This window comes from Enhydra lutris, unplaced genomic scaffold (genome assembly GCF_002288905.1).
Source record: "Enhydra lutris kenyoni isolate GAN:26980312 unplaced genomic scaffold, ASM228890v2 scaffoldscaffold1, whole genome shotgun sequence".
Lineage (NCBI taxonomy): Eukaryota > Metazoa > Chordata > Mammalia > Carnivora > Mustelidae > Enhydra > Enhydra lutris.
Window position 1 is genome coordinate 41261114 of NW_019154085.1, and position 26390 is coordinate 41287503.

The 26390-nt window shown below is 47.8% G+C and overlaps 1 protein-coding gene across 5 annotated transcripts in view; it reads right to left on the minus strand.

The window, feature by feature from the left end:
• Positions 1–244: 244 nt before the first annotated feature.
• The window catches only part of LOC111145971 (ubiquitin specific peptidase 40), a 75969-nt gene continuing 49823 nt past the window's right edge, over positions 245–26390 (minus strand). For 3 of the 5 annotated variants that reach the window (XM_022501323.1, XM_022501316.1, XM_022501339.1), the window contains 13 exons: positions 25783–25871; positions 24512–24598; positions 20518–20554; positions 18691–18755; positions 16703–16777; positions 14516–14639; positions 12365–12459; positions 11089–11207; positions 7748–7813; positions 5772–5982; positions 5543–5638; positions 3247–3338; positions 245–1869 (listed from right to left, as the gene is read on the minus strand). In XM_022501323.1, coding sequence (XP_022357031.1) covers positions 1758–1869; positions 3247–3338; positions 5543–5638; positions 5772–5982; positions 7748–7813; positions 11089–11207; positions 12365–12459; positions 14516–14639; positions 16703–16777; positions 18691–18755; positions 20518–20554; positions 24512–24598; positions 25783–25871 — 1268 coding nt within the window. In that variant the 3' untranslated portion in view covers positions 245–1757. Of the gene's footprint in view, positions 1870–3246; positions 3339–5542; positions 5983–7747; positions 7814–11088; positions 12272–12364; positions 12460–14515; positions 14640–16702; positions 16778–18690; positions 18756–20517; positions 20555–24511; positions 24599–25782; positions 25872–26390 lie in introns of those variants that run through there. The other 2 variants (XM_022501331.1, XM_022501347.1) reach the window with 2 other exon arrangements.

The window sequence follows — 26390 nt, forward strand, 5'->3', positions numbered from 1 at the left end:
CGCCTGGGTGGCTCAGTGGGTTGAGCCGCTGCCTTCGGCTCAGGTCATGATCTCAGGATCCTGGGATCGAGTCCCGCATCGGGCTCTCTGCTCAGCAGGGAGCCTGCTTCCCTCTCTCTCTCTCTGCCTGCCTCTGTGTACTGTGATCTCTCTCTGTCAAATGGATGAATAAAATCTTTAAAAACAAACAAAAAAAACGCCAACATACTTCTGTTCTTTTTGAACCAGCACCAACACAGTATTTCTAAATATAAACGTTTATTGAGCATCTGAAGTGCACTTGGGGGAAAAATGCCGAGGAGAACATGGAATAGTTGGTGCACAACAGAAATGGGGAGACTGCAACCCGAACAAAGTTTAACAGAATCTTACAGCTCTCCATGGAGCCCCACTCCCCCAATGGGAGGGAGAGGCCAGGCCAGCGGGCAGACAGCAGCCTGAGGCTCGCACATGAAGGCACAGCCACCTGCGCGGCTGGGAGGACTGTCTGGCGAGGCCCCTGGTTTTCCCAAGGCAAAGTTTTTCCGTTATTTCTTTAATATTTGATCACCCAAAAACAAGGGCAGAGCAAGGAGCTTGCGTCAGAGCAGCAGGAACGGAGCAGCTTCCCCGAGGGCCCGGCTGCCGGCCCTAGCCCCTCATGTCCGGTTTGGGCCTGGGGATGCGCTCTGCGGAAACCACGTGAGACGTCAACCTCGGTTCCCCAAGCTGGTGGCACGGCTGGGACACTGGTCCACGGCTGCCTTCCGTCTCCTAGCACGTGGGCACCATCTCAGCGCCGGCGGGCAGCGAGCACGATAGGCCTGCACAGCAAGAGCCGCCACGAAGCCTCATCTGAGGTAAGAAAGTGAAGTGTGTTCCCTCCCCAGGAACCCTGCTTTGGACCCAGCCGGAGTCTGAAGGCGTGAGGTCTCCCCGTGTGCCCGTGTCCCATCAGCTGGTCTGTACCAGAGGCGGGTCCGTCATAAATGCTGATGAAGTCTTTCAAATCCGACCGTGAGCCGTGCTTCACGAAGAGTAGTGTCTCGGTTTTACGTCCTGTCCCCTGTGCTGAGGCCACTCCATGCTGCCGCCTCAGCACTCCCAGGCTCGTGTGCCCCAACCAGGCTTGCAGCCCCAGAGAGGCTCTGGCAGCGAGACGGTTCGGATCGCCGCCCCCCGCATAGCTACGCCTGAGGCCTCCTCTTTCCTTTGGCCAGAAAGCAAGCTGAGGCTTCAGAATCTGTTTTAACTCAGACCGCAGGGGGCGCGGGGCCGTGGGGACCAGAAAACAGCCACCGGCTGGGTGGCCTGAGCCGGGCCGGCCCATCGTGTGAGCGGAGCTGTCCGAACCTTTGTCGGCTCAGGGGCCGACACCCTCACGTGAACAGTGGAATAAGGCGGGGAAGACGGACCGTGCAGACTTCCAACGGCAGGTCGGTCCAAGGTTGGCAGCGTGCCGTCGTACCCATGCCTGTGGTTCATGCAAGACCGGGGAGTTTTCTTCTACGAATGGTGGCTGGAGTCAGGTATGGCGTGAGGACAGCATGTCACCGGCTGCTGGAGGACACTGCCAGGTCTGGGCCACCCCCCGGCGCGGTGTGCAGTGCAGCGTGGCCACGTGTAAGGTGCACTTGCCTGGCCCAAGGCAGGACATCCCTCTGCTTGTAACGAGGTGGAGGATTTGGAGCGTCTGTCTGCAGAAGGCCAAAAAGCGCCCCACCTGGCGAGCCGCTGCAGGAATGCAGAGCCCCCGGGGACGCTGGTGGCAGCCAGTGCTATCTGAAACTCCCGACATGGATGGAGAGAGAAGCTTCTGGTGCGCGGGGCCGGCCGGGTGTCTTGGCACCGGAGGAAAGGTCACTGCTCGGCACACGAAGGGCTTCTTGGCTGCAGGAGACACAAGAGGCCGTCACTGACTCAGCCACAGACGCCGGAGGCCTCACCAGGTCGCGGGATTTGGGATGACTCCCCTCAAGTTAAAACAGGCCCCAGCAATGTGCATGTGGACCTCTGGCAGGTATTTCCAGACTATTCAGCTGGAGGACCTCAATTCATGCAGCCCCCTTCCGCCCTGCGACAGGAGAGTGGGTTCCCACACCCTGTCCACACAGGGAGTCAGACGCTCCCAGTCCGCTGGGTCAAAATGTCTCACAGCAAAATACACCTTTACCTTGAGAGAGCGTGAGGGTGGGACAGGGTCAGGGACGGGGAGAGAGAATCTCTGGCAGACTGTCCGCTGAGTGCAGAGCCCAACATGGGGCTCCATCTCCTGACCCTGAGACTATAACCTGAGCCAAAACCAAGAGTCGGATGCTCGACTGAGCCACTCAGGTGCCCCGTACCTTTTGAATCGAAATGTGGCATTCACAGAGGCACACGTCTGAAACGTGCAGCCCCATGTATCAGTACAGCTGTGCTTGCCCGAGGGACACTCCCTCCCCCTCAGCCCGTTCTTGTGTGCGCTTTCCTCTGGCCCCACTGGACACTGCGGCAGCCGGGAGTGTGCGGAGGCAAGGAGGGGCTGGGTCAGGTCGCTGCATTACCCCAGGAAGAAGGAGCCCTGGGCCCGCATCAGAAGCTGACTGAGGACCAAGATGTCAGGAGACTGGAGGCAGGGAGCAGGTAAGGAGGACAGGGGCACCCCTGGAGTGGCCGGCATGGGGTAATGTGGATATAGGGGTGAAAGCCAGGTCCAGACACATGACTAGTCCAGTTCAAAGGACTGACAGAGGTAGAATGTTCTGGCAGATTCTGGGAGGTGTATGTGGCCCGCGGCCAGGGGAGACAGCTGGGCTATGTGCCGAAAAGGAAGGAGGGAGCAGAAGGATGGGGCACGAGGGGGGTGCAGGGTCCATGTGCTGAGCAGGGCAGTGGCCTGGGGAGGACCCCTGGCTGGACGAGGGCAGACAGAGGAGGGAGCGGCTGGAGCACGAGTGATCTCGAGTGCTCATTTGTTCAGGTGATGGAGAGGGGTGAGGGGCTGAGAGGGTAGCAGGGAGGAAGCGGACCAGCAGGGCGAGTTCCTGAGACCGGGGCTGGGGGGTGCTTCACCCTGTGTTCTGCCCAGGTTCCCAGAAAGCCCGGTTAGGGGATGATGTAAAGAATAGGTCTGGGCAGCAGACAAGAAGCCCCCAGGCTGCATGTCTTTCCAGCACAGTCTGGAAAGCAGCGCTCCAAGCCCCATCAAGGGCGCTCCGGCGGGGAGAGCTAGCGTCTGGGGGCCGCCAGCGGAAGCTGCCGTGGGCATGAGGGCCGGGATGGTACCTTTTCTTTCCCAGAGCGAGCTGCTTCTGTGTTTCCTTTCCCAGGTCATCTCTGACTGTACTGAAATCTTCGTCATCCTCAACCAGGAGATTCTGCATTTCAAAATAATTAATGAACAACGTTTTCAGACACTTAAGGTGTACGTAAAAAAGACCTTAACATAAGCCCATCTGAATTCACCTCAACAGTGGACACCAAGCATCTCAGGGCTGGGGACTAGCTCAGCAAATGGCACGAAGAGCTGGCATGGGGACTGTTGTGCCAGCCCTTGGACCTCTGCCTCTGGCCACCAAGGCTCCATGGAGACCCGGCACAGGGACACGCCTGTTGGATCACGTGCACTCCATCCCGCTAGGAGTACAGCTGCTCATCTAGAAATACTGTCACCATGTCCCCCCACATATCTCCACAGCTGCCCCGCGAGCCCGGTCTGCTAACCCCCAGCCTCCGCAGACACAGGCTGCCCCCCATGGTCTCCTGAGGGGCTGCAGTCAGTTTCCTATACAGATGTCCTTCCCCAGGAACACTGGCCACCCCCAGGCCGGCCTCATCGAGCGGCGCTCTAGGAAGGACTCTGGGGCTGGCCGTCCCGGTGTGTTTCGGCTTCCTGGCTCCTGACCGCCTCCCTTGGGTGCATCCAGCAGAGGTAACCCGCTCCCGCGCCATTGAACTCCCAGGCCAACGGTAGGAGTGGGTGCCATCTGGGGATGAGGAAGTCCCGTACCTGGTGTGTCTGGACCCCCGGGCCACATGCCTGCGCCGCTCTGAGGACCTGGGTGTCTGTCTCGCTACTGCTGTGCCTTTTCATACTTTGTAGTGTTTCACAGTTCTTAAAAAGCACAGCACGCACAGCTACTGGAATATGAATGTACTTAGTCACCGAGCGACCATGGGAGCATCCTGCTGTGTCCGCGCACAGTTCTCAGGTGAGAAAAACGGAGCAGACGCATGGACCTCTGCTCCAGTACATGGTGCTCGGGATGCATATATCTGAATCAGCCGCTGGTCCTCCACCGCCCCTGGAGGTGAGCACTGCTGCTCCCGTCCTCGCCTGGACTTGAGCACTACCTGGGGGCATGACCCTCTGTGACCCTTAGCATTGCACAGGGTCTTCCAGTTCCTGGAAGTGACCCTGTGACTTCGTTTCAACATTAAATGATGGGCTGTCTCTCTGCGCTGACACATGGGGCTCTGATGTCTTGATGTCAACCGCTGGCTTCCGTGCCACCACATCCACACTTTCGTTTTCTCTGTCCCCTTCCTGGGGGTCACTCTTCTTTCCAGTCGATGCTATTATAGCTAGTGTCTCAGGGAACCCTCTGCACGTCCCCTCCCTGCACGTGCCAGGGCTGCCCGGCTGACGGATGTGGGTACCACCCCCGCAGCACTCCCTGTGGTCTCTGCAGAAGAACAGTCTAGGAAGGATGGCTTTAGGCCTTGCTTTCAGAATTCCCCTTATTTCTCTCTCAGTGTGTGTTCACTTCTCTTTGGCGGGGAGGAGGCACAACGCTGGATGAAGTGGGGCTTCCGGGAATGCTTATTCCTTGATGTGAAAGTATAGATTAGCAACTTAATCCTTAAGTTAAATTAATTCTTAAGGATTAAAGTTATTAATTCTTAATATAAAAATATCACTATGTGACAAAGGAGGTTGGTCCACAGTAGGTGAGGAAGGCTCTGTCCCCTTCTGTAACAGACACCAGATTAAAGACGGGAAGCCAGGGAGCTAATTCAACAGGTGCAGTAACAGTGGGAATTTAATATGCCAATGCTAGCTCAGGATGGAAGAAAAAACTCAGAGCAAACTAGGCATGGGAGGAAATGTCTTACCCTGGTGTTGGGACTGACCCCAAACCTACAGCAACGCACTTCATGTTAAAACTTCCGCAAGAGCATTTTCATGCAAGGCCAACCCAAAATTAAGATTTTGATACTGAGGTTCTACTGGCCTCAGGAAAGGAGTGGTTGGTCTGGCCTACCCTCTTATTTCTGTTCTCTGAAACAATGTAGGGAAAAGGCACTATCTGAGCCTTGAAGATTTGATACAACTTCTCTCTCAAGTCACTGATGGGGTGCCTGGGTGGCTCAGTGGGTTAAGCCTCTGCCTTCGGCTCAGGTCATGATCTCAGGGTCCTGGGATCAAGCCCTGCATCAGGCTCTCTGTTCAGCGGGGAGCCTGCTTCCCCCCTCCCTCTCTGCCTACTTGTGATCTCTGTCAAATAAATAAAATTAAAAAAAAAAAATCACCGATCCTGGTGTTCTACTGAAATGGTAAATTTGTTGTTAAATAACTTGCCTTAATACCAATCGTGTCTCCATCTTTCAAATAATAAGGCGCCCCCTGCAAATTATCTTGCTTTTTCTTCTTTTTCCTCTTGGTAAGTTGTTGGTTCTATAGAAAAAAGCAAGCATCTTGAATAAAGAAAATTCACATTCTTACCAAATTCCCTGTCTGTGAGAAACGGCAGTTAACCTATTCACTATGCCAGGAAGGCCCAGCCTCCCGAGAAAGCCTGCAACTTTACCCAGCTCGATATCGGAAGCCACTCAAACTTTTCCGGGAAGTACTTGGCAATTTCAATTTTCTCCACGGGCAGAGAGCAGAAGTAGGCGACCCGCTGCCGCAGGGAGCTGGCCGTCCAGCCTCGGGCGGTGTCCCACACCAGGTCCGCGCACGGGGTGTAGGCCCTCTCGCCAGGGAGGCGCATCTGCGTCCTCAGCACCACGTCGTGGGGGCTGCAGCAGAAGAGAAGCGGAAAGACAAGGTCGCAGGAACCATGGGGCAGGGGCAGTGACGGGCGAAGCTTCCCCTTGACCCTCTGGTTTTCAGAAGGACAGATCTTCTTTCCTCAAACCCTCTAACCCTCTTCTCTGCTTTGCTTTCCTTTCACCTGGACCCTGCCTGAGCTGGGGGAAGCTCCCATCGTGGGCACCCACGGCGGTGGCGTCTTCTGGGAGGCGGCAGGGAAGGAACACACAATGAGGGCCGCAGCTGTGCCCCAGAAGAGGCCGATTTCTGAACCAGAAGTTGGCAGGAGAAAGCTCCATTAGCTGCAGTGGGGGGAGGGCAGCAAGGAGTGAGTGAGGGCTTAGCGACTGTGGGGGGCCCAGGGAGCGGGTCACAGGACAGGAGGCTCTGGCTGGAAGGTGGGGAGGGAGAAGGGAAAGCGTGTATGCACGTCTAGGCGGGGGACACTGTGTGTGATTTTACATGCTGGGTTTCAGTTCTATTTTGGTTGTGGGGTGCTTTTACCAAAAGAAAAAAGGAAATGCCAGAGGCAAGGGCCTGGGGAGAGAGCAGGCCTGGCGGGGCCAGGGTGGCAGAGGGCTTCCCAAGAAAGGGAGAGGAGAGAGCTCCGGAGGCTGGGCAAGGATGGGGGCGTCCCCAAGCAGGTCTTCACTGCTTACGACAAATGTGACAGAGGGTCAGTGCTGTTATTTCAGAAGGCTTCACAGATTAGACTTTTTCCTAAGACCCCTTTACAAAAACATGCAAAATACATGAACTCACACACTCACAAAACACAAATGGCTTACAAATGATAAGCCTTTGAGAAAAATGCCCGCTTTGGCTAGCGATCAGAGCACTGAAGCAAATGAGACAGACAACCATTTCTCACTGATCAATTTAGCAAACATTTAAATGAAGAAAATATTCAGTGCTGGCTTGAGGCTGAAGGGAGCGATACTCATGAGCACTGCCTGTGGGAACGTACATGGGAAGGACTTACCTGGAAAGGAACTGAATGGTTTTAAGAAGTTTAAGATGTTCATACCAGTTTGATCCAGAAATCTCCCTCCAGGACACTACTCCTGGTCAATACAGTTGGCAGTGAGAATGCACTTTCATAAAAGCCATGGGGCTAAGTGAAGGTGAGATACGCTGAAGCAGAGTCCCCGCTACTATCCGGCGGCGGGAACGGTATTCCTGTCACATCACGCAGAACCACCTTACCCTGCAGTGATGCTGACAGAAGGTCTTAAAAAATATTTTCTTATCATGATAAAAGAAATAGGAAAGTTTGATTACAGACCCCGTTGGGGTATTTCTTTAGTCAATAATTAATCATTGGCTCTGACACAGGCGCGGTTGTGGGTTCTGGGGGTAGAGCAGTGACCGCAAAGCTCACATCACAGTGGTGGGAGCCAAGTCGCACATGAGGGTCTCCTATGTCAGGCTGTGATGATGATGAAGGAGGGCAAGGGGGTGGTGATAGGTGCTGGCAAAAGACTGTCCTAGGGCACGGATGAGGGCTGGGAAGGAGCATCCTGCTCGTACTCGGAGATCACTATGGAGTCAACATGCATTTGTGACTCACTGTTTTCATGGGAAGATGAGTTCCCAGTTCCAGACACACAAACGCATTTGTAGAACACAGTCTGGTTTAAGTTGCCAGGCCGCTCAGCAGTGGGGAAAACCCTTTACTATTGAACACGCTATTAAGGTTTTCAAGAAACTACCCACCATGACAAGTCAAGCACGCAGAATCGGATGACTTACCCCAAATTTTCTTCTTTCTCAAGGGGCTCTAAGCAGATCTCAGTTTTCCTTCCCAGTTTGTATTCCCTGATAAAAGAAATGAAACAAAATAACAGTGAGTGACATACTTAATTTTTTAGATTTTTGGGGGAAAAACACTAAGCTTTCTTTTTAAGCAAAAGATTACAGTGAATAAGGACATTCAAAATCTGAGAGACAGCTATGAATGAGTAGATGCCGACAAGCTGGGGGAGATGGACAGACCTCGGCATGTGCTGAGTCGCGAAGAGAAAATCTGAACAGAGCAGTTACAGTAAGAGAACGGAGTAAGTTACTAAGTAAGCAACTGAGTAAGTGACAAAACACCTTGAACAAAGGAAAGCCCAGGACCAGATGGCTTCACTGGTGAATTCTAACAAACATTTCAAGAATTACCAGCAGTCCTTCCCCAGCGATTCCAGAAAGCTGAAGAGCTATTATAAGGCCCGCACTACCCTGATACCAAAACCAGACAAGAATATCCCAAGAAAAGTTACAGACCAATACCCTGGCTGAACACAGATGTAAAAATGCTCAACAAAATATCCGCAAACCAAATCCCAACTCCTACACCTCGATCAAGTGGGATTTGTTCCAGGGACGCAAGGGTGGTTGAGCGTCTGCAAATCAACCAATGTGATACAGCAAAGTGAAGGGCAAAACAAGTCATCATCTCAACGGATGAAGAAAAAGCATGTGACAAAACTCTACATTCTTTCATGGCAACTTCACTTGACAAACCGGTAGGAGAAGAAACCTAACCGGACACAGTAAAGGCCAGACGCGAGAATCACCAGCAGCTCATCCACCGACGGCTGCGCGTCCGCACGCCTGTCTCCGCCGCAGGGAGAAGGTGCCCGCTTGTGCCACTCTGACCCAACGCTCCACTGGAAGTCCTGGCTAGAGCCATCAGGTAAGGAAGAGAAAGAAAAGGCATAAAATCAGAAAGGGAACAGTACAGCTGCCTCTCCTTACAGATGTCATGCTATTCCATGTAGAAAACCCTAAACACCAAAGAACTAAATAAATTTAGTGAAGTTGCAGGACACAAAGTCAAGATACGAGAACCACTTAGCATTTTATACACTAATAGTGAACTACCAGAAAGACAAGAAAACAGTTCCATTTACAAGAGCATCAAAAAGAATAAAATATGCAGAAATAAATTTAACCTAGGAAGTGAAAGATCTGTATGCCGTAGGACATTGATGAACGACACTGAAGACATATGGAAATGGAAAGATATGCCATGCTGCTGAGCTGGAATGTTGCTAAAATGTCCCCATTGTCCAGAGTGATCTGCAGATTCAATGCAATCTCTATCAAAATTCCAATGGCATTTTTCACTGAAATAGGAAACCAATCTGAAAGTTTGTATGGAACCACAAGAGATCCCAAAGATCTGAAGCAATCTTGAGAAAGTAGAACAAAGCTGGAGGTATCATCTTTCTTGATTTCAGACTACAGTAATCAAAACAGTATGGCACTCACATAAAATCAGACACAAAGATCAGTGGAAAAGAACAGAGAGCTCAGAAATAAACCCATGCACATACGGCCAGTGAATTTACAACAAAGGAGCCAAGAGCACACAACAGGGAAAGGACAGTCTTGGTCTCTTCAGTAGATGGTGCTGGATAACTGGCCAGCCATGTGTGACAGAACGCAGCTGGATGGCCATCTCACGTCATATCCCAAAATCGACTCAAACGGATTAAAAGACTAGACTGTAAGGGCCAAGCCACAAAACTCCTAGAAGAAAACACAGGAGGTAAGCTCCTTCACACTGGCCCTGGCAATGATTTTTTCATTTGAAACCAAAGGAAAAGACAAGAAAAGCAAAAATAAGCAACTGGGACTGCATCAAATTAAAAAGCTTTTGCACAGCAAAGGAAACCATCAACAAAATGAAAATGTGGCCTAGGAAATGGGTGAAGAAATTAGCAAATCATGTATGTTATAGAGGGTTAATAAAGAACCCATACAGCTCAAGAATAAAAAAAAAACCAAACCCATAAATACTATTAAAAAATGGGCAGAGGGGGCGCCTGGGTGGCTCAGTGGGTTAAGCCGCTGCTTTCGGCTCGGGTCATGATCCCAGGTCCTGGGTTCGAGCCCCACATCGGGCTTTCTGCTCAGCAGGGAGCCTGCTTCCTCCTCTCTCTCTGCCTGCTTCTCTGCCTACTTGTGATTTCTGTCAAATAAATAAATAAAATCTTTAAAAAAAAAAAAAAAAAGGGCAGAGGAACTGACATTTTTCTCCAGAAGATCCACAGATGCCCCCCAGTACATGAAAAGGTGCTGACCGTCACTCATCCTCAAAGAAGTGTGACTCACAAGCACAGGGAGAGACGTCCTCCCACTCGTCACAACGGCTAGCACCGAAAAGGCGAGAACAGTGTTGGCGGGGATGTGGAGGAAACGGGAACCCTTGTGCACTGCTGGTGGGAATGTGAACTGGTAAAGTCAATTTTTTGGAGGTTCCTCAAAAAATTAAAAATAGAACAAGCCATACGATCTGGCACTTCTGGGCTTGTATCCGAAGGAAATGAAAACAATCTCGGAAGTGATATCCTCGCTCCCACGTTCACAGCCGCACTATTCACAGCAGCCAAGATACGGAAACCACCCAAGCGTCCGTCAACGGAAGGATGGACGGGCAGGGAGGTGGTGTACACGTGTATGCAACAGAGTATCAGGAGGACATCCTGTCACTTGTGACAACATGGATGACCTTGAGGGCATTCGGCTAATAGTGAAGTGAAGTGTGACAGTTAAGTGTGGTATCACATACGTGTGGATTCTAAAAAGGCCAAACGCATAGGAACTGTACATGGCGGTTTCTAAGGGCTGCGAGGGGCTGGGGGTAAGAGATGTTGGTCAGAGATGCCCAACTTCCAGTTCAAGATCCGTAAGTTCAGACAGAGCCTCTCATGTCCAGCACCGTGCTTACAGTTCACTGTATCACAGACTGGAAAGTTCTTTAGAGAGTACATCCTGAATGTTCTTACCACGAAAAAGAAATGCTAATTATGTGACACCTGCAGGCTTGGCTAACGCCAGGGCAACGATCATTTTCAACGTACGCAGCGCCGTGTATCAATGATATCCCAATAAAGCCTGAAAAACTCAACATTCTGTTCATGGTACCTGAAGCACAGTAAACATACAGGGAGCTACATTTATGCCTAATATGGAAAAGTAAAGCCCCAGAGTGTTGATGGAAAGCTTCACCCAGCTGCCAGCAGGAAGCCCGAACTCCCAACCCCCCCGGCCCTCAGCGTGGTGGCGAGGGAAGACGGCGATTCCGCTGAGGAACCTACTTGAGCTGCTGCTGGTTGGCACGTAAAAGCCTGCTGGGGCGCTGGCCTTCCATGGTCCAGGCTCTGAGGAAGGTTGGGGAGGGGATGACCAACTCCGAGGAGGGGGACAAGGTCATGGCCTAGAAAGAAAACAGACATTTCTCCAATGGTTTGAAAAAGCACTCTAGATACATTGCTTTAGGAAGACACAGACACTACACAGTGACATCTGAGGGAAGAGTGCCTCGAGGAATGATAAACTCTATTAAAAAAAAAAAAAAAATCACGGGGTATCTCTAAAATGAAATACATCCAGTCACTTCTGTCTTCCTCTTGCGGGAAGCCAGCTTGAGGGATGAGTGAATTTTCCAATGAGCCAAAAGCTCCTTTTAAATATTTCAGGAAGTGAAACTTAGAAATTCATTTCAATGTGAGTGTAACTCGCAAAAGCTCTAACGAAAGCCAGTTCTTCAAGGTTGTGAGTTCTTCAAGGTTGGCTGTCAGTGGAATGTTCCAGAATCTTTGGATGCAGCTGCTAGGCCTAAACTTCTGTACTCATTTAGCAGGCTGACAGCTATTTATAGATTGAGACCGTAATATATAAAACAGCCAGTACTCAATTTTTATCTAAAAACAGCAACTCTGTATTTCTTTCGAGAAAATAAAGTCTCTCTTGTTCTCATGGCAGTAAGAGGAAGGTTACTTCAGATGCTGCGTGCACACAGGAAAATCCAGGACGGACGGCAGATACTCGCGTTGTGGGCCCGACAACAGCAGGAATTTCCAAAGCGTTCCGTGTTGTGCTCAGCCCAGCCTTTCCATCCGGACCCAACACTCTGTCTAGAGTGTGAGTGTGTAAGAAAAGGATGCAGTATCTAATTACACATTCTAGGACACATGTTGTAACGGACATTTAAGACAGGGACCACAATGATACAAGAACAATGTAAATAAAGGGGTAAAGTGAATGCTTCACAGATGATCCAACACATGTTTCCCTAAGAAACCAAAATGAACATAAGCCGCAAGTCACTGAGGAGAAATTCAAATGAAAGCGCACAGCATGCCCGTCCGAGTGGGGACACATGACAGCCACAGGGCGAGTGGCAGAAACACACACCAGGGCCGTGTGAGCCGAGCGCGGGAGTGCCTGCTGGGTACTTACCACTGAACGTGGCCTACAACACATGCCCTATCAGAAAGACTGTAAGTGAGGGAAAAGGAAATAGAAGAAGGTATTAATATCTCACTGGAAGAAGCCAGGCCACCACTCCCGCGCCACAGGAAGAAGCCTGACCTGGGACTTGAGCTCTGCCACAGTGGTGTCTTCGGAGATCTCCAGGTCCCCCAGGAAGCGGAGGGAAACCTCCCCGTGCGGGTCGCCGGGAGCACCTACAGCGGACAGAGCCAGATGTCAGAAGGGAGCCTGGACTGTGTCTACTTCCTGTTTCTGAAACACACACCATGTTTTGGTATCATAGATAGCTTTAGTACAGCTCCCTTCGAGAAACGGGATGTGAGTTCCATGAATCGGGTCCCTGGTGACTTTGGAGGGGAGGAAGCCATGCCTGGGGCATCAGCCGGCAGGGAGCATGCCATGGGCACCATGTCCTGGTTTTCTCACTGTAATGGGTTCGAGAAATTGCACATTTGTGCTGTCTGCCTACATTCTTCTTCTCCACATGTTCTCCTTCCTCAGAGAGGCCTTTGCTGGTAGGATTTACCGCCCTTGCCCTTTATTTTACCCTCCTGCTTCTTTCTCTCATACACTTATCCCAGCACGTTAGTCTTTTATCATTTTCTTGCGTGTTGTGTGTGTAGTATTCCTAATCCGTCTCCCCAAAAGAACGTCATTCTCCAGAGAGGGCAGGCTGTCTATCCTCTTTGTCTGTCCAGTGCCCGGGTGGCTGCCACACAGTGAACGGCCACTAGAGGTTTACTGACTAAAAGAATCTTCGACAGTAAGAAGGACTTTCTACATGTATTTTTAAAAAGGTGAAAACAAAATGTTCTCTTATCTGAAGTTCTAGATATAAATGGTGGTAACTAAATTTAAAATTTGGAATAACTTCACTCATATCTGCTCTGTTGATTGCTGGGCACACTGCTAATACACACTAAGACGTCTGATTAAGTAGGTCAAATGAAAGAGCTCTCTTCCTGCGTCGTTCTTCTGTCTTAAGGACACCGTGAGCTGGCACCACTAGGAAGATACTTTTAGGAAACTCAGGAATGAAAAACTATTTCCCAGATGTTGTGATCTAGAAGGACTATCAAAAAATGAACTGTTTCCTTTACTTTTATGGAGAAAGACACAGCTTTTTAAGGTTAAGGTTGTATCCAGTTCTATATGTAATTATTATTCTATTACCAAAACATTTTTAGAGTTAGTACCTACCTAATGTAACCCAAACAAAAAAACTTAATGCCGATTTCATAGGTAATTCGGTATGAAGTATTTTATTGCTCCATACGTATAACCCTAACTTCGCAGTAAGGAGATAAAAATGTGACTCACGTTGATTTCAGTACTGAGGCTTAAAAGGTAAAAAGAAATATTAAGTGTGTAATACTCCAAGGCACTAAAGAAGGCTAAATAAGGAAAACCTAATAAACAGAAAAAACATATAAAGAGTTGGTCCTACTATATTCTCTTTAGTTACAAAGGAAATTAATTTGTGTGTTTTTTTTTTTTTTTTAAGATTTTATTTATTAGAGTGAGCGAGCACAAGCAGGGGGAATGGCAGGCAGAGAGAGAGAGGGAGAAGCAGGCTTCCTGCTGAGCAGAGAGCCCAATGGGGGGTTTGATCCCAGGACCCTGAGACTATGACCTGAGCTAAAGGCAGAGGCTTAACTGATTGAGCCACCAGGGCGCCCTGTGTTTTCTTTAAAATGAAGCACAAATCTACTTTTTACAAATGGCAACTGAGACTCACTGCTAGTGACTTCTTGTTCATCCTGATGTGTGTGCGGAATTCTGTCTGTGGAGAAGCAACTAAGACTAAAACAGCACGTTTGAATCCTGTGTGTCTCCTCAGAAGTCAGAGACGAGGCGAAGCACCCCGGCAGCTGCCCCTGGGGTGTGGCAGTGGAAGGAAGCAGGGGCGGGGTGTGGACTGTGCACAGCCCCCGCCAGGAACCCGCGTCTACTATCAGGCTCAGTACCCGAGTCTGTGATGGGGGGGTGGGGGAGGGTACGCCGCAGGAGGATCTTGCAAGATGATGTGGACAAATTCTAATGTGTTGCCAGAATAATGAAGACAGTAACAGACGGCACTTGACAGGCTGCAGAGCACTGGATAAAAACAGGATGGGGTTCTTCTACAGAATGAATAGGTTTTGATTTGTCACCCTTACATTTAAGATACAAACTCCATCTGCCTCCCAGAGCAGAAGCAGTCACTGTACTCTCGGGAGGACATGCTGGTGGCTACAGTTCTATTCTCACCGTGGGTGGAAGCAGGTCTGCAGACCCCACCTGGGGAAGGGGTGCTGTTCATCCGGAACGGACTCTTCCAGTGACGCATGGGCCCCCCAGGCTGGTACAACCAGACGGGAACCCTCAGGAAACCCTGAAGAATGGAGCATTGCCAACCACGGTGAGGTACATGGATTAACTACGTTTCTACTTCCACACACACAGAGAAGTATCTTGAGAACAACAAATGTTCCTGAGTTTATTATTTTCCCTTTTGGGTATATTAACTGCCATATACTATACCTGTTAATTGTTTTTACAATCAAAAGTTTCAGATCATAAAAATTAGTCTTTGGGACGATGGGGACTCAGTGTTCTTTGCTTAGAAGCATCTTTGTAAATACACTTACTTGTAGGATCTTACTACAATCAAAGACAAGTCTAAACGAATACCAAAGCACTGGACAGAACAAATGATACGAGTATTTTCAGGCCTGCTAAGGGCACCACCAGCACGACGCTCCACTTAGAAGCAGTTTTCAGTCATTAAAATTCCTACAGAAACTTTCTAAAGAAGAACCTATTGCTCCAAGTTGGATTCCTGTAAAGAAACTTCATGAAATAAACCTGATCTACTAGCCGCTCCCCCCCATAGATACACACCATTTCCGGTAGCAAAAACCATGAACCAGCTTCCAGGTCTCTCTAGACCAGTTATATTAGGGGAGGCCGGGACTTCTGACAAACCGATTTCAGCTCTAGAACTTATCCTAGAGATATATACACGCCAAATGGCATATATATGATATTTTGGGCATTGTTGTTTGTATCAAGACTGGAAGCTACCTAAATCCTTGAAGACACTGGCTGAATAAATTATGGTACCTACGTACAATGGAATATTCCACAGCCACCGAACAGAGGGAAACAGCTGGATGTGTACGAACGCAACATACACATGGACATAAAATATTAATGAAAAAAGCGAGGTACAAAGTAGGTTGTCTAGCAAATAATCTTCTGTGTAAGAAAAAAAATGCATGTGTGCAAACAGGTGTGCTGTGTACACACACACACACACAAACATGTATGCATTACCAAGTACAGACTTCTGAAAGGATCCAGTGGAAATGGGCTGCCTACAGAGGGAGGACCTGAGTGGCCGAGGCAGACTTACTTCTCCTGGCCCAGGCTTTTATACACTTCAAATCTTGTATTATGAATATTACCAACTAAAAAGTTAACTTTAAAGATCACGGAATAAAATATAATTCACGAAGTGATGCAGAAACGTCCGTGTGTGTGCGGGTATGAGGAGATCCTCGAGATAGAGGAAGTGAATAAAAACAAAGATGTTTGTCAAACAAGGTATAGAATACGATTCCCTTTGGGTGAACTTTAAAAGGGATACGCACATATTTACATTCTGCACACAAACAGGCATAACTGTTTTCTGGGAAGGATATGCAAGGCAAAGTAAGTTAATTGTGACTCTTTCTGGAGAGAAAAAAATGGGAAAAGCTCTCTTCATTTTATAGCCTGCCACGTCTTTTGAGTTTCCTAATTATAAGCCAGTGGTTATCTAAGTGCTAGAATCTGGGGTCATTTTTTAACTTCCATCTTTACATGTGTCCACCTTAAAAAGAACTTAATAAAGAATGGTCTTAGGTAGCAGCAATCTGCGGTGTTTATTTCAGAGCAGTGAAATGAGTGTTCTTGTCTGCAGCTCACGGGGCTACCAGTTTGGTGCGGCTTTCTGGGAAAACAATGTGGCAACACAGAGCGAGCATCCAGTCTTAAAAAAGTTCATACCTTATGACCTGTTCATTTTGACTTTGGAACAATCCTGAGGATGGTTTCTATTTAAGTATTAGGTATAAAAACAAGACATTTACAACAAGCTAAATTTCTCACGGGGGGTGTGTGAATTAAACTGGTAAGTCACATCCTGGATACAATGACTGGTTTTGGATTCTGCAGTCAGGTTAAGGACTAAAATATGAAAAGCAGGAAATAAACTGGTTTATACGACTGATTTTGCAAGAGGGAACTCTATGAAGACGTAAAACACAGCAGCTGTCTGATGAGAGAACTTACCCCAAATCCCAGCATTCTCTTCCTGCCTGGCTGTGTCTCCACACAATGAGAAACATCATCTCAGTTACCAGAAAGCAGTAACTGTTCTTACAAAATGTCAATTCAGAAGCAAGACCTTACCGGAGGAGGAAGTTTTCCTTCAATTAAAAGCAAAGTATCTCCAGAACGTATCGCAACTTCTCTCAGGGCTGCATCCTGGGGAAACAGAAATTCCTTTATGACTTCTGACAGGAGCAAACAAGACCTCTGGATCTTTTCTTGGAATCCTATGACTCTATAACCCTTTCAAGAAAGAAAGAAACAATAAAGCAGGCATCGAGGAGGCAGGAAAGACACTAAGACTATAAGTAGTATCTCCTCTCCTTCTGCATTAAATCACAGGGGATGGACTGGAAGTATCATAAAGGCTGTGGGGAGAGGGGACGGATGGGATGAGACACGGAAGACTGAGCCGCAGAGGATGAAATACCAGTTAGGCCCGAAGGCTGGGCTGGTTATGGAAAGCTAGAGGAAATGAGAAGGAATTCTCACGAAAAGAAGAGCAGGGTTAAGGTCAAGTCCAGAATAAGGGGAAGAGCTTAGGAGACGAGACAGACTAGAGCACCAGCTGGAAAGTAACAGGACAGGAAGCTGGATCGGAAGGTCACAGATGGAAGGGCTGTGAACTAGATGTTAAGGAATTTTTAGCTGCTTTGAAAAAAAGCTGCTCAAGTTTTCTGAGAAGGTTTTTTTTTTAAGATTTTATTTATTTATTTGACACAGAGAGAGAGACACAGTGGGAGAGGGAACACAAGCAGTGGGAGAGGGAGAAGCAGGCTTCCTGCTGAGCAGGGAGCTCGATGAGGGGCTCGAGCCAGGACCTGAGCCAAAGGCAGCCGCTTACTGACTGAGCCACCCAGGCACGAGAAGGGGTTTTTTAAAGACCATTCCAGCCGCTACATGCACGATACACTGGAGTGGGGAACACCTGACTTGGGACAGCCACTTGGTGTAATTTAGGGAAGAGTACAAAAAAGAAAAGACGAAAATAGCTTGGCCCAACGGCCAGCTGTGGGAAGGGCCAGGGAGGAGTGGAAAAGCCGAGAGCAAAGATGAAGGACCGCAGGGCCAGCAGCACTGTGGGCCAAAAACACAAGGTCGGGAAACACAGCATCTCTGCAAAGAGGTGCAGTAAGTTTGCTTTTAGGTGACTTATTTGATACTGATTTGGGAATTAAGAGAGAAGAAAATGCAGAAGCCACACAACTAGACACACTCTCTGACCCCCAAACCGCATGTCCTGCGGATGGTCTGAGGTCCGCGTCTGGGCAGTCAGCTTCGCGGCCGAGCCTCAGAGGCCCCTCTCTGCGCTCACTCCCTCGGCCCCAGGCAGCAGAGCACCCCAGGGGAAGGCCCAGGCCACCTGCCTCATCACCCTTCTGCTGACGCGCGAGGCCACCAGCTATCACTGTACGGCAGGCACAGCAGGACTTGGGGGAGCACGGCTGATCCCAAGTACCTAAGCTTGCTTCTCCCTGAGCTTCCTCTTGGGACTACCTCTAAGGCCACGGGTTTGACCGGCAGGTGCGACGCTATCTAGGTCAGTAATAAGATGGTTAACCAGAGTCCGACTATCTTGTAATAAAATTGTTCCCAAGACTACCCAGAGAGTTTGGTTGGATCTAGAGACGCAGCTTTGATCAGAGCCTGAGTGACTGGCTGGTAAGATGAATTCTGCCGTCATTAACTTACAGAGAAACAGAGATTAAAATATTCAGGTTTCAAAATTCAGACTGTATCTTCACATTGTTTCACAAATGTCTTCTGTTCTTGGAAGTCCTCTGCTTTCTCACGAGGACCTACTATTTCTAGGAACATACTCTCTTAAGTCAAAAGAGCACTCAGCACAGATGTTAGAAACGTTCCCACTAGGCTGAGACCTTCCCTCTGACTTTAGCAAAGACCTACATACAGTAAGGAAGGAGACGGAGACCAGGTACAGATTTTTGTAGCCTAAAATAATGAAAGTTTTCTCTAGAATGTATACGCCAGTGGGGTGAGGGTGAGTATCCTGTACGGAACACAAACACAATCATTTCTAAGAATAAAACGTGTAACAATAATCTTACTTCTTCACATAAAGGCTCTCCAGCTTCGTAACACCAATCCATTTTTCGTAAATGCCATGTGTCTCCTGTGAAGGAATCAAAATCAGCATAAAAAACTAAGAGTATATTTTAAGAGTTTGTCAGTAATGACCCTCTGGATAAGCAAGTATCAAATGGGATTTGAGCAAATAACGGACTTCTAAATTCTCTCTTCCAGGCAGGAGAAAAATAAAGCAATTCCTTCCATTCGGTTAATTTCCTCTCTATTCCACCAAGATCTGCATACTTGCAAACAGATTAACCCTTGCTACCGTCACACGGCACCGATGTCCTACTTTTATCAGTTACTCGTGCACTCATCACACACGAATACAGATACTGTCCATCTAGGTATAGACTCTCTTCTAAAATCATTATGAAGTTGTTTTATTTCATGGTTTTGGTTGAGAGTATAGGCCAATATCTCTTACCAACTGATAATGTGTACGACCAAACTGTTCTCATCCATTTACCGGTTAATCTAACAAAAACCAATGTTTCTAAAATAGCATTTTAATGAAGTTGGTATAAACAAGAATTTATTAATGTTAAATAGTTTTTAATTAGATTTCTCTCAATATGCTTGCTGTACTGATGAAACGGGAAATTTTTTGAGGCAGAGAGGGAAGCTGAATAGAGTAAAAGTTGGAAATTCTGATTAAAAAAAAAAGTAAAAAAAAAAAAAAAGCAATGTTTTAGAAACAGTCAGCCATCCCACCCACCAGAAGCTACAGCCAAAGGAGTAAACACAGATCTAATACTGAACCTCCAGATGCCACAGGTCTTTAATTCTTACCATACTGTTCTTTGCAGATCCTCTCCTACCATTAGTTCTAGTTTTAAATATAGTAAGAATTGTACTTAATCTAAGTGTGTTTTTTCTTCAAGATTTTATTTATTTGAGAGGGAGCAGCACAAGTCGGGGAGAAGCAGTGGGAGAAGGAGGAGCAGACTCCCTGCTGAGCAGGGAGCCCAACTTGAGGCTTGATCCCAGGACCCTGAGATCACAACCTGAGCTGACGGCAGACGCTTTAGCCAACTGAGCCACCCAGGCACCCCTCTGTGTTTAAAAAACCAAACAAACCCCAATAGGTTAAAAGTGAACACTATTCCTTCTTTGCACCATAATGTGGAAGGAAGAACGTGGGTTCTGAAAGCAGAGAGTCCTAGCTACTCGCCGTATGACTCTGGTTAAACCCTTAACCATTCTCAGCCTCCGTCTTGTCATCTGTGAGATGGGATGGGTGCTGGTCCCTGCACGGAGGCCCGTCAGCTCCTAGAAGGGGGCCGCAGGGCCCAGAACCTCCCTTCTGGTCAGGGTGCCAGAGGTTTCTCCTCAGCAGGTCTGAGGATGGCCAACGCCCTAACAAGAGCAACGGGATGCCCCGGGAGCCCTCTTGCATGACTCCCCCGGGGAGCTACTTCAAAGATACCCTGGATTTATTTTTTTCATTCATATTACATTCCCTAATGTACACCACAAAAATACCGGCACGAAACACAAGGCACTGAAACTCTGAATCAATGAGGTTAAAAAGAAAAAAAATCAGTGAAGGGCCTGGGTGATTCCAGAGGGCATAAATCCTGGCTTTGCTCTTCTGGGCCTGTGCTGGAGCCTGTCAAGCTTCTCTGTCCTCGCAGCGGCTAAGCCACAGCTGGCTTTCTGTTAGCTTGAACAGCGGAGCCAGGAGAAGGCACTACGTGCATGACAAAGCTGGAGGAAAGCATGTCTGAGGGGCTGTCATCAGGCTTACAGATGACTTACTATGAGGACACAGATAAGTGACTTTGTCATGGTCTGAAACTTACCTGGCAGGCCAGACTTCTCCAGCATGAGCTTTAAACACTGTTCAAAAAGAGAGAAAAACCACATTCAGTTCTCTGTTTCTGAGATACAGCACTGGGAAAGACGCCCCTGTTGGACCCTGGGCATGTCTGTCTTATTATATTTAGTAATTTCTGGAGGGATGAGGATATGTACAGCTCAGATGACTTAAGGGAGCTCTGCTTCCTAAGAGCTAGGTGGGGCCAGCCAGGAGGGGAAAAAGTTGCTGGTGTCTGTATCTGAGGCTTAGACTCTGCTCACCCCCAAGCAGGCCCGCAGCATGAGCGCCTGCTCGTGAGGACCAGCGCTGGGGTCTGGGCCGGATATGACTGATTAGGTCGATTTCAGAGATACACATTGAACCCTGAATCCTATAAAAGATCAGCCTTTACAGAGCACCCAAGAGATACAACTGGTCATCTATGAACTCACAGGAAGAGATCCATGCAGGCGGTGTGATATGATTAACAAAAGTTTAAATAACAGTAATAAAAATCAGAAACTCCCAACATCCTTGGGGGAAAAACCTACTCTTTTGCCTGCCTATAAATTCACAACGAGAGTAAATAAAACTTGAATTATACTATGCTAGCAGAGAAGGAAGCAAGAAAAAGGAGGATTACTACTGTACTGCTTGGAATAAGAAAAAGAGCAAAGGATCAAAATGTCCACGAACAGGAACTCTTAAATAAACTACAAGAGGTCTTTAAAAAAAGGATAAAATAGATTTATACACACTGGTTTTAAAAGACCTTCACAAATTCGAAGGGAAACAAAGTTCTAGTGTCATACATGCAGCGTGATCCCATTTATGATTTAAAGGAAACCGTACGAACAAGTCCAGCTCATCTGTCCCTGTGCCGGTGTGAGCGCATCAACGGTCTGCAAGGACTCGCACTCGCTGGGGTGGTCAGGTCACGCCGTGCCAAGACCACGGAGACGTCCGGCTGGGCTCTAGGGTAGGCTGTGGCCAAAGACTTTTATCCATACGCTACCCCCAATGGGGTTTAAAGAATAAGCCCAGCATTACTTGTATGATTAAGAGTAAAAGAGACTTTAAAATATACCCAAAGATTATTTAGAGAAGGACGGCAGTGAGAGCACAATCCAGTAAGACACGGGGACTGGGAGCACGGCGGCAACCGCACCCAGTTTCCGCAACTTAAGAAAAGCGAACGTTCACCTCAGCTGTGCTCTGGGACCAGAGCGCGGAGGCCGACATGCCCAGCGGGGCAAGCACTCAGGGCCTCTGAGAGACACAGGGAAGCACAGGAGGCCTGGGAGCACAGGGAAGGGACCGCTCAACGTCTCTGTAAGAATAGACCCTGGGGAAATGCAGGCTGGAAAGAAAAAGATCCATCGGGAAGCTGCTAGAATAACCCAGAGGAGAGGTGCCCAGGGTGTAGCAGTGGAGGGAATGAGATGTGGTCAGATCCTAGACAAATCATGATGGGAGAACTGAAAGGATTTCATGAAAACCTGGATGCGAAACACAAAAGCACTGAGGGTGACCCCCAGGTGTTCTGGCCTGAGCAAGCAGAGGAATGGAGGTGCCACCACCGACTGACAAGGAGGGAAACGGAGGTGCGTGTGAGAGAGGACAGGGGTCACATAGCAGGGGGATGGCTATCAGACAACCAAGTAGGTCCCACAAGCAGAGCGCCAGGCCGAGGTCCAGTCTACGGGAGAGAAGAGCACAGAGCAAACTGTGGGGGGGGCGGGCTGTGCGGCGGGGGGAGACCGGGAGGAGCTGTGGTCCTCCTAAGCCAAGTGACAGAAGCGTTTCTAGGCTCAGAGAGGCACCGATCGCCTCAGAGGCCACAGAGGGCGGGAAGAGGACAACTGAGAACTGCTCATGGGACCCAGCCACATGGAGGGGAGTGAGTGTGCCCACACTGGGCTTCAGAGCAGACAGACAGACAGACACATCGCTCATCTGAAAAGTTCTGCGGCCTTTCTCTGACATGAATAGCACCAAAAAGTTAAAAGCTAAATGAAAAACTAAAAATATTTATGGCAGGTAACAAGTAAAAAAAATACTTAAACAATGTTTTGCCGTGGACAATTGCAAACACGTGCAGAGAGGGCGGTAAATGTGAGCCTTCGGCGCCCATCACCCAACCTCCATGACTGCCGCAGCCTGTCTCATGTGCCACAGCCTCACCCATTTCCTGTCCCGCCTGCTGCCTTCCAGGGCCTCTGAGGCAAGAATGTCAGCTAGCACATCATTTATTAATAGTTAATACTCATCTCTAAAAGATGAACATTTTTTTAAAAAACATAAGCCTCAAACAATTATGAAAAACTCAAGAAATCCTTAATAACAAATACCCAGTTGGTGGTCACATTCCTTTTTTTCTTTTAAAGTAATCTCTATGCCGGACATGGGGCTCGAACTCACAACTCCATATCAAGTCACACGCCCTACCGACTGAACCAGCTGGGCCCCCACAGTCCCTTAGTTCTCTTACACTGTAACTAAGGTTTTCCTGGTTTGTAACAAGAGCCGAATGAAGTGCACATACCGCACCCGCTCCTCCTGTCTCTTGAGTCCCTTCAGGACCATGCAGACAGTGGCCTGTGCTGCGGTGACAGGTCCCCTCTGTCCCCTATGCTTCTTCTTCTTTTTTTTTTTTTAAAGATTTTATTTATTTATTTGACAGACAGAGATCACAAGTAGGCAGAGAGGCAGAGAGAGAGAGGAGGAAGCAGGCTCCTTGCTGAGCAGAGAGCCCGATGTGGGACTCGATCCCAGGATCCCGAGATCATGACCTGAGCTGAAGGCAGAGGCTTAACCCACAGAGCCACCCAGGCGCCCCTGTCCCCTATGCTTCTTAGAAACTGATCCTCAGACCTGGGAGCTCAGGTCCACTGAGCCTTGTTTTGTGTTGGCAATGGTTACTCTTTTCGGATAGTTAGCAGTCTTTCAGGATCATTGTTCAGACCCATTAATTCATTAGGAGTTAAAATAGCTGACAGCCTAAAACTCTCTCATTTATCAGCTGATATATATCTACAAAAACACCTTCTCATTACCTATACCTGCAATATAGCTTCCAAAAGAAAGGATAAATGCTTGACCCTCTCCTTTCGGTTACCCAGCATTCACTCTGTGTAACCAATGATGATGGTCTTTTTAGGATCATTTATGAACTCGTGCAAAAGCCTCTTCAAGTTGGTTCCTGGCTTTCTCTGTGGACCCCCGCAATCTTTGCTGGCTTTACTGCTTCTGTCAGGACAAAATGTTCCAGGCTCACTGACCTGTTCCTGACCTAGATACAGACTCAGCCGCCACTCTAAGAAGCCCTGATTCCTTCCAGTAGGAAACGGTATTTAACAACCACAACCACAATCTGGGTGCTGGGGTGCTTGCTCCCACCAGGTTGGTCACTGTGTCTGAGCTGTTTCAGGGGGCAGAGCTAGAAAAAATTTTAAAAGCAAACAACCAAGTTCATTCTGCCTCTTCAGATTCAAATTCAGAAGTACAGCTCTACTCAACTATACCACTGTGTCTCCCCATTTTCCAACACTGAAAGTTGTAGTTATCTGTGACACTAACATAACTGTTACCCCATATGCACGTGTGCTCACAGACACACACACACATTTGTGCCCAGGTGTGTGACTATGCACTTATATAACCTAAAAACACCAGTAGGAGATATGGCAAAAATGTTAATATTAGCAGGATACAGGATAATGAGAGGTTTTCATTTTTCCTTTTAATCCATTTCTACAGAACCCAAATTTCTGTAAGTATTACCGATAACCAGAAAAGAAAAAGATAATAATCTTATTTTAAAAATTTGGGTTTGTTCAAGTTCCCCAAACTACTTTTAGTGAATGGACAGAATTCTCTAAAGTATATTGTGGGAACCCTAGCCTTAGGACCTCAAAATCCGAACAGGGTTACCATGGCTCCCCATACCAAATGCCCACAGATCTCTCCCCACACCAGGAAAAAGTAAAATTACTTACATCTCCCACAGACATTGTTTCTTCTACTATGATCTCCATCTCTGTACCAGGCTGAACATCACTTCCCACAGTGAAAAACAGGAACAGCTAAGATCAATGAATGCAATTTAATCTAAATTTTAGAATTCTACAAATGTATTACCTGCTTCCAAAAAAGAAAAGCCAATGGTCCATGAAATTTTAATAAACATCTATCATAAAAAAACAAAGACGCTGGTTAATTTAATGTTGCAATTTAAACAATTCTGATGACCCAGAAATGTAAGATGCTTCACGCCAGTGTTCTCACTCGCACAGGTGTTACATCATTGTTCTTCTCTCACAGATATTATTTATTCCACTGTGATCTTTGTTTCTTTCTTGGTCATTCCTCAAAGGGATCTGCTACAGGCTGTGAGCACGAACTGGGGTTTTGCTCTGGGTCATTTGGCTGTGATCTTATTTTCTGTCCAGCAAATCTGATCGCTTGTGAGCTCAGCTCCCGACAACCCTCCCTTTCCTTTCGAACTCCATCTCACCTGTCACGTTTTCCTATCCGCTTGTCATGCACTCCTACGCGGTCAAGTTCAGGGGAAGAACAGATTAGAGAGGAGGTAGCTGGGAAACTAATGAAGCGGATCCAGGAACCACAGGGATGCTGACAGGAGTCCAGCTTCCCTTGAAACAGAGTCTTACCAGGAAGGACACCATGACTTTTGGATGGTAACGAAACTTTATTAAATAGGCAGGGCTTGGGCTTCTGGCAGAGGTTGACCTAATACTTTATACAGAAAACGAGGACTGATTAAAAACAAAGGCAGAGAGTAATTCAGTCCAGAATCAGTATACTCTATTGCACTAACTTTAAGATGCCACTGGTTGTTTCTCATCACTTTCCGTGCCACTGAGAGAGAGAAACCGTGCCAGCTGCAGTCACAGATGCCACAGATGAAGAGGAACGCCAGCCTCGCAGACGGCAAAATGCAGGGAAAAGGGGTGCTTTTTAGAATTTATGAAACAGGGTGGCCCCTCAATTTTAAAGGTCCCCCCTAACCACAAAATTCTCACTGGAAAAGAACCTTTTGAGTATGCTCTGACACTAGTATTTTTGATTTAAACACAAAGGACTAGATGGTTCTTTGTATGCCTAACATACAAGGTGTCATTTAAGAAAGAGAAAAAACTTCTAAGGAAAATGATTACTGGTGCAGTAGTTAAGGTGAGAATTATGAGATTAAGGACTTTTGATTCTGGGAAGGTTGCTTTCACTCTGTCAGGTGACCCCCCATTACCTGCGATGAGGTTGGTGCTTTTCCAGGACACAGTCCCAGGGAACTCCCCATCTTCAGTTCCGCTTCCTTCAAAGTGTAACTGTCTGGCACTACAAAGAATTTGGAGAACAGGATGAATGTTATTAATTCCTACCTCCAGGAATATACTGAAAATGTACACAAAATAATCCACTGAAGTCAGCCTTCCTTTGAAAATCAAGAACATCAAGAAAGAAAGAACAGGAGACGCGCTCCATGCAAAAAGATGACCGGCATTACGGCTCTGTTTGATTTTCCATTTCCACACTCTAGAATATATTCTTCCTCTCTGTACAAAACAAGGCTAAGGAATAAGAGGCGGCTACGAAGGTTCGAGATTCATACTTAATAAACATCAAAGAGCCACTGTTTGCATGGATTAAAAGCTAGATATTGCGAATTGATTCATGAGTGGTGGACCCGCCTCCTGCACACTCAAAGCTGCTGTGGTGACCATCAGCTAACTAAGTCTAATGACAGGAGGAGTCACAGAGGTGAGAACAGAGTCTATTCTGCGGCTGTTATCACAATAACACGAGCAGCGCAAACACTCTGACAGCGAATCTAGAAAGACGTAACTCGATCGAAAC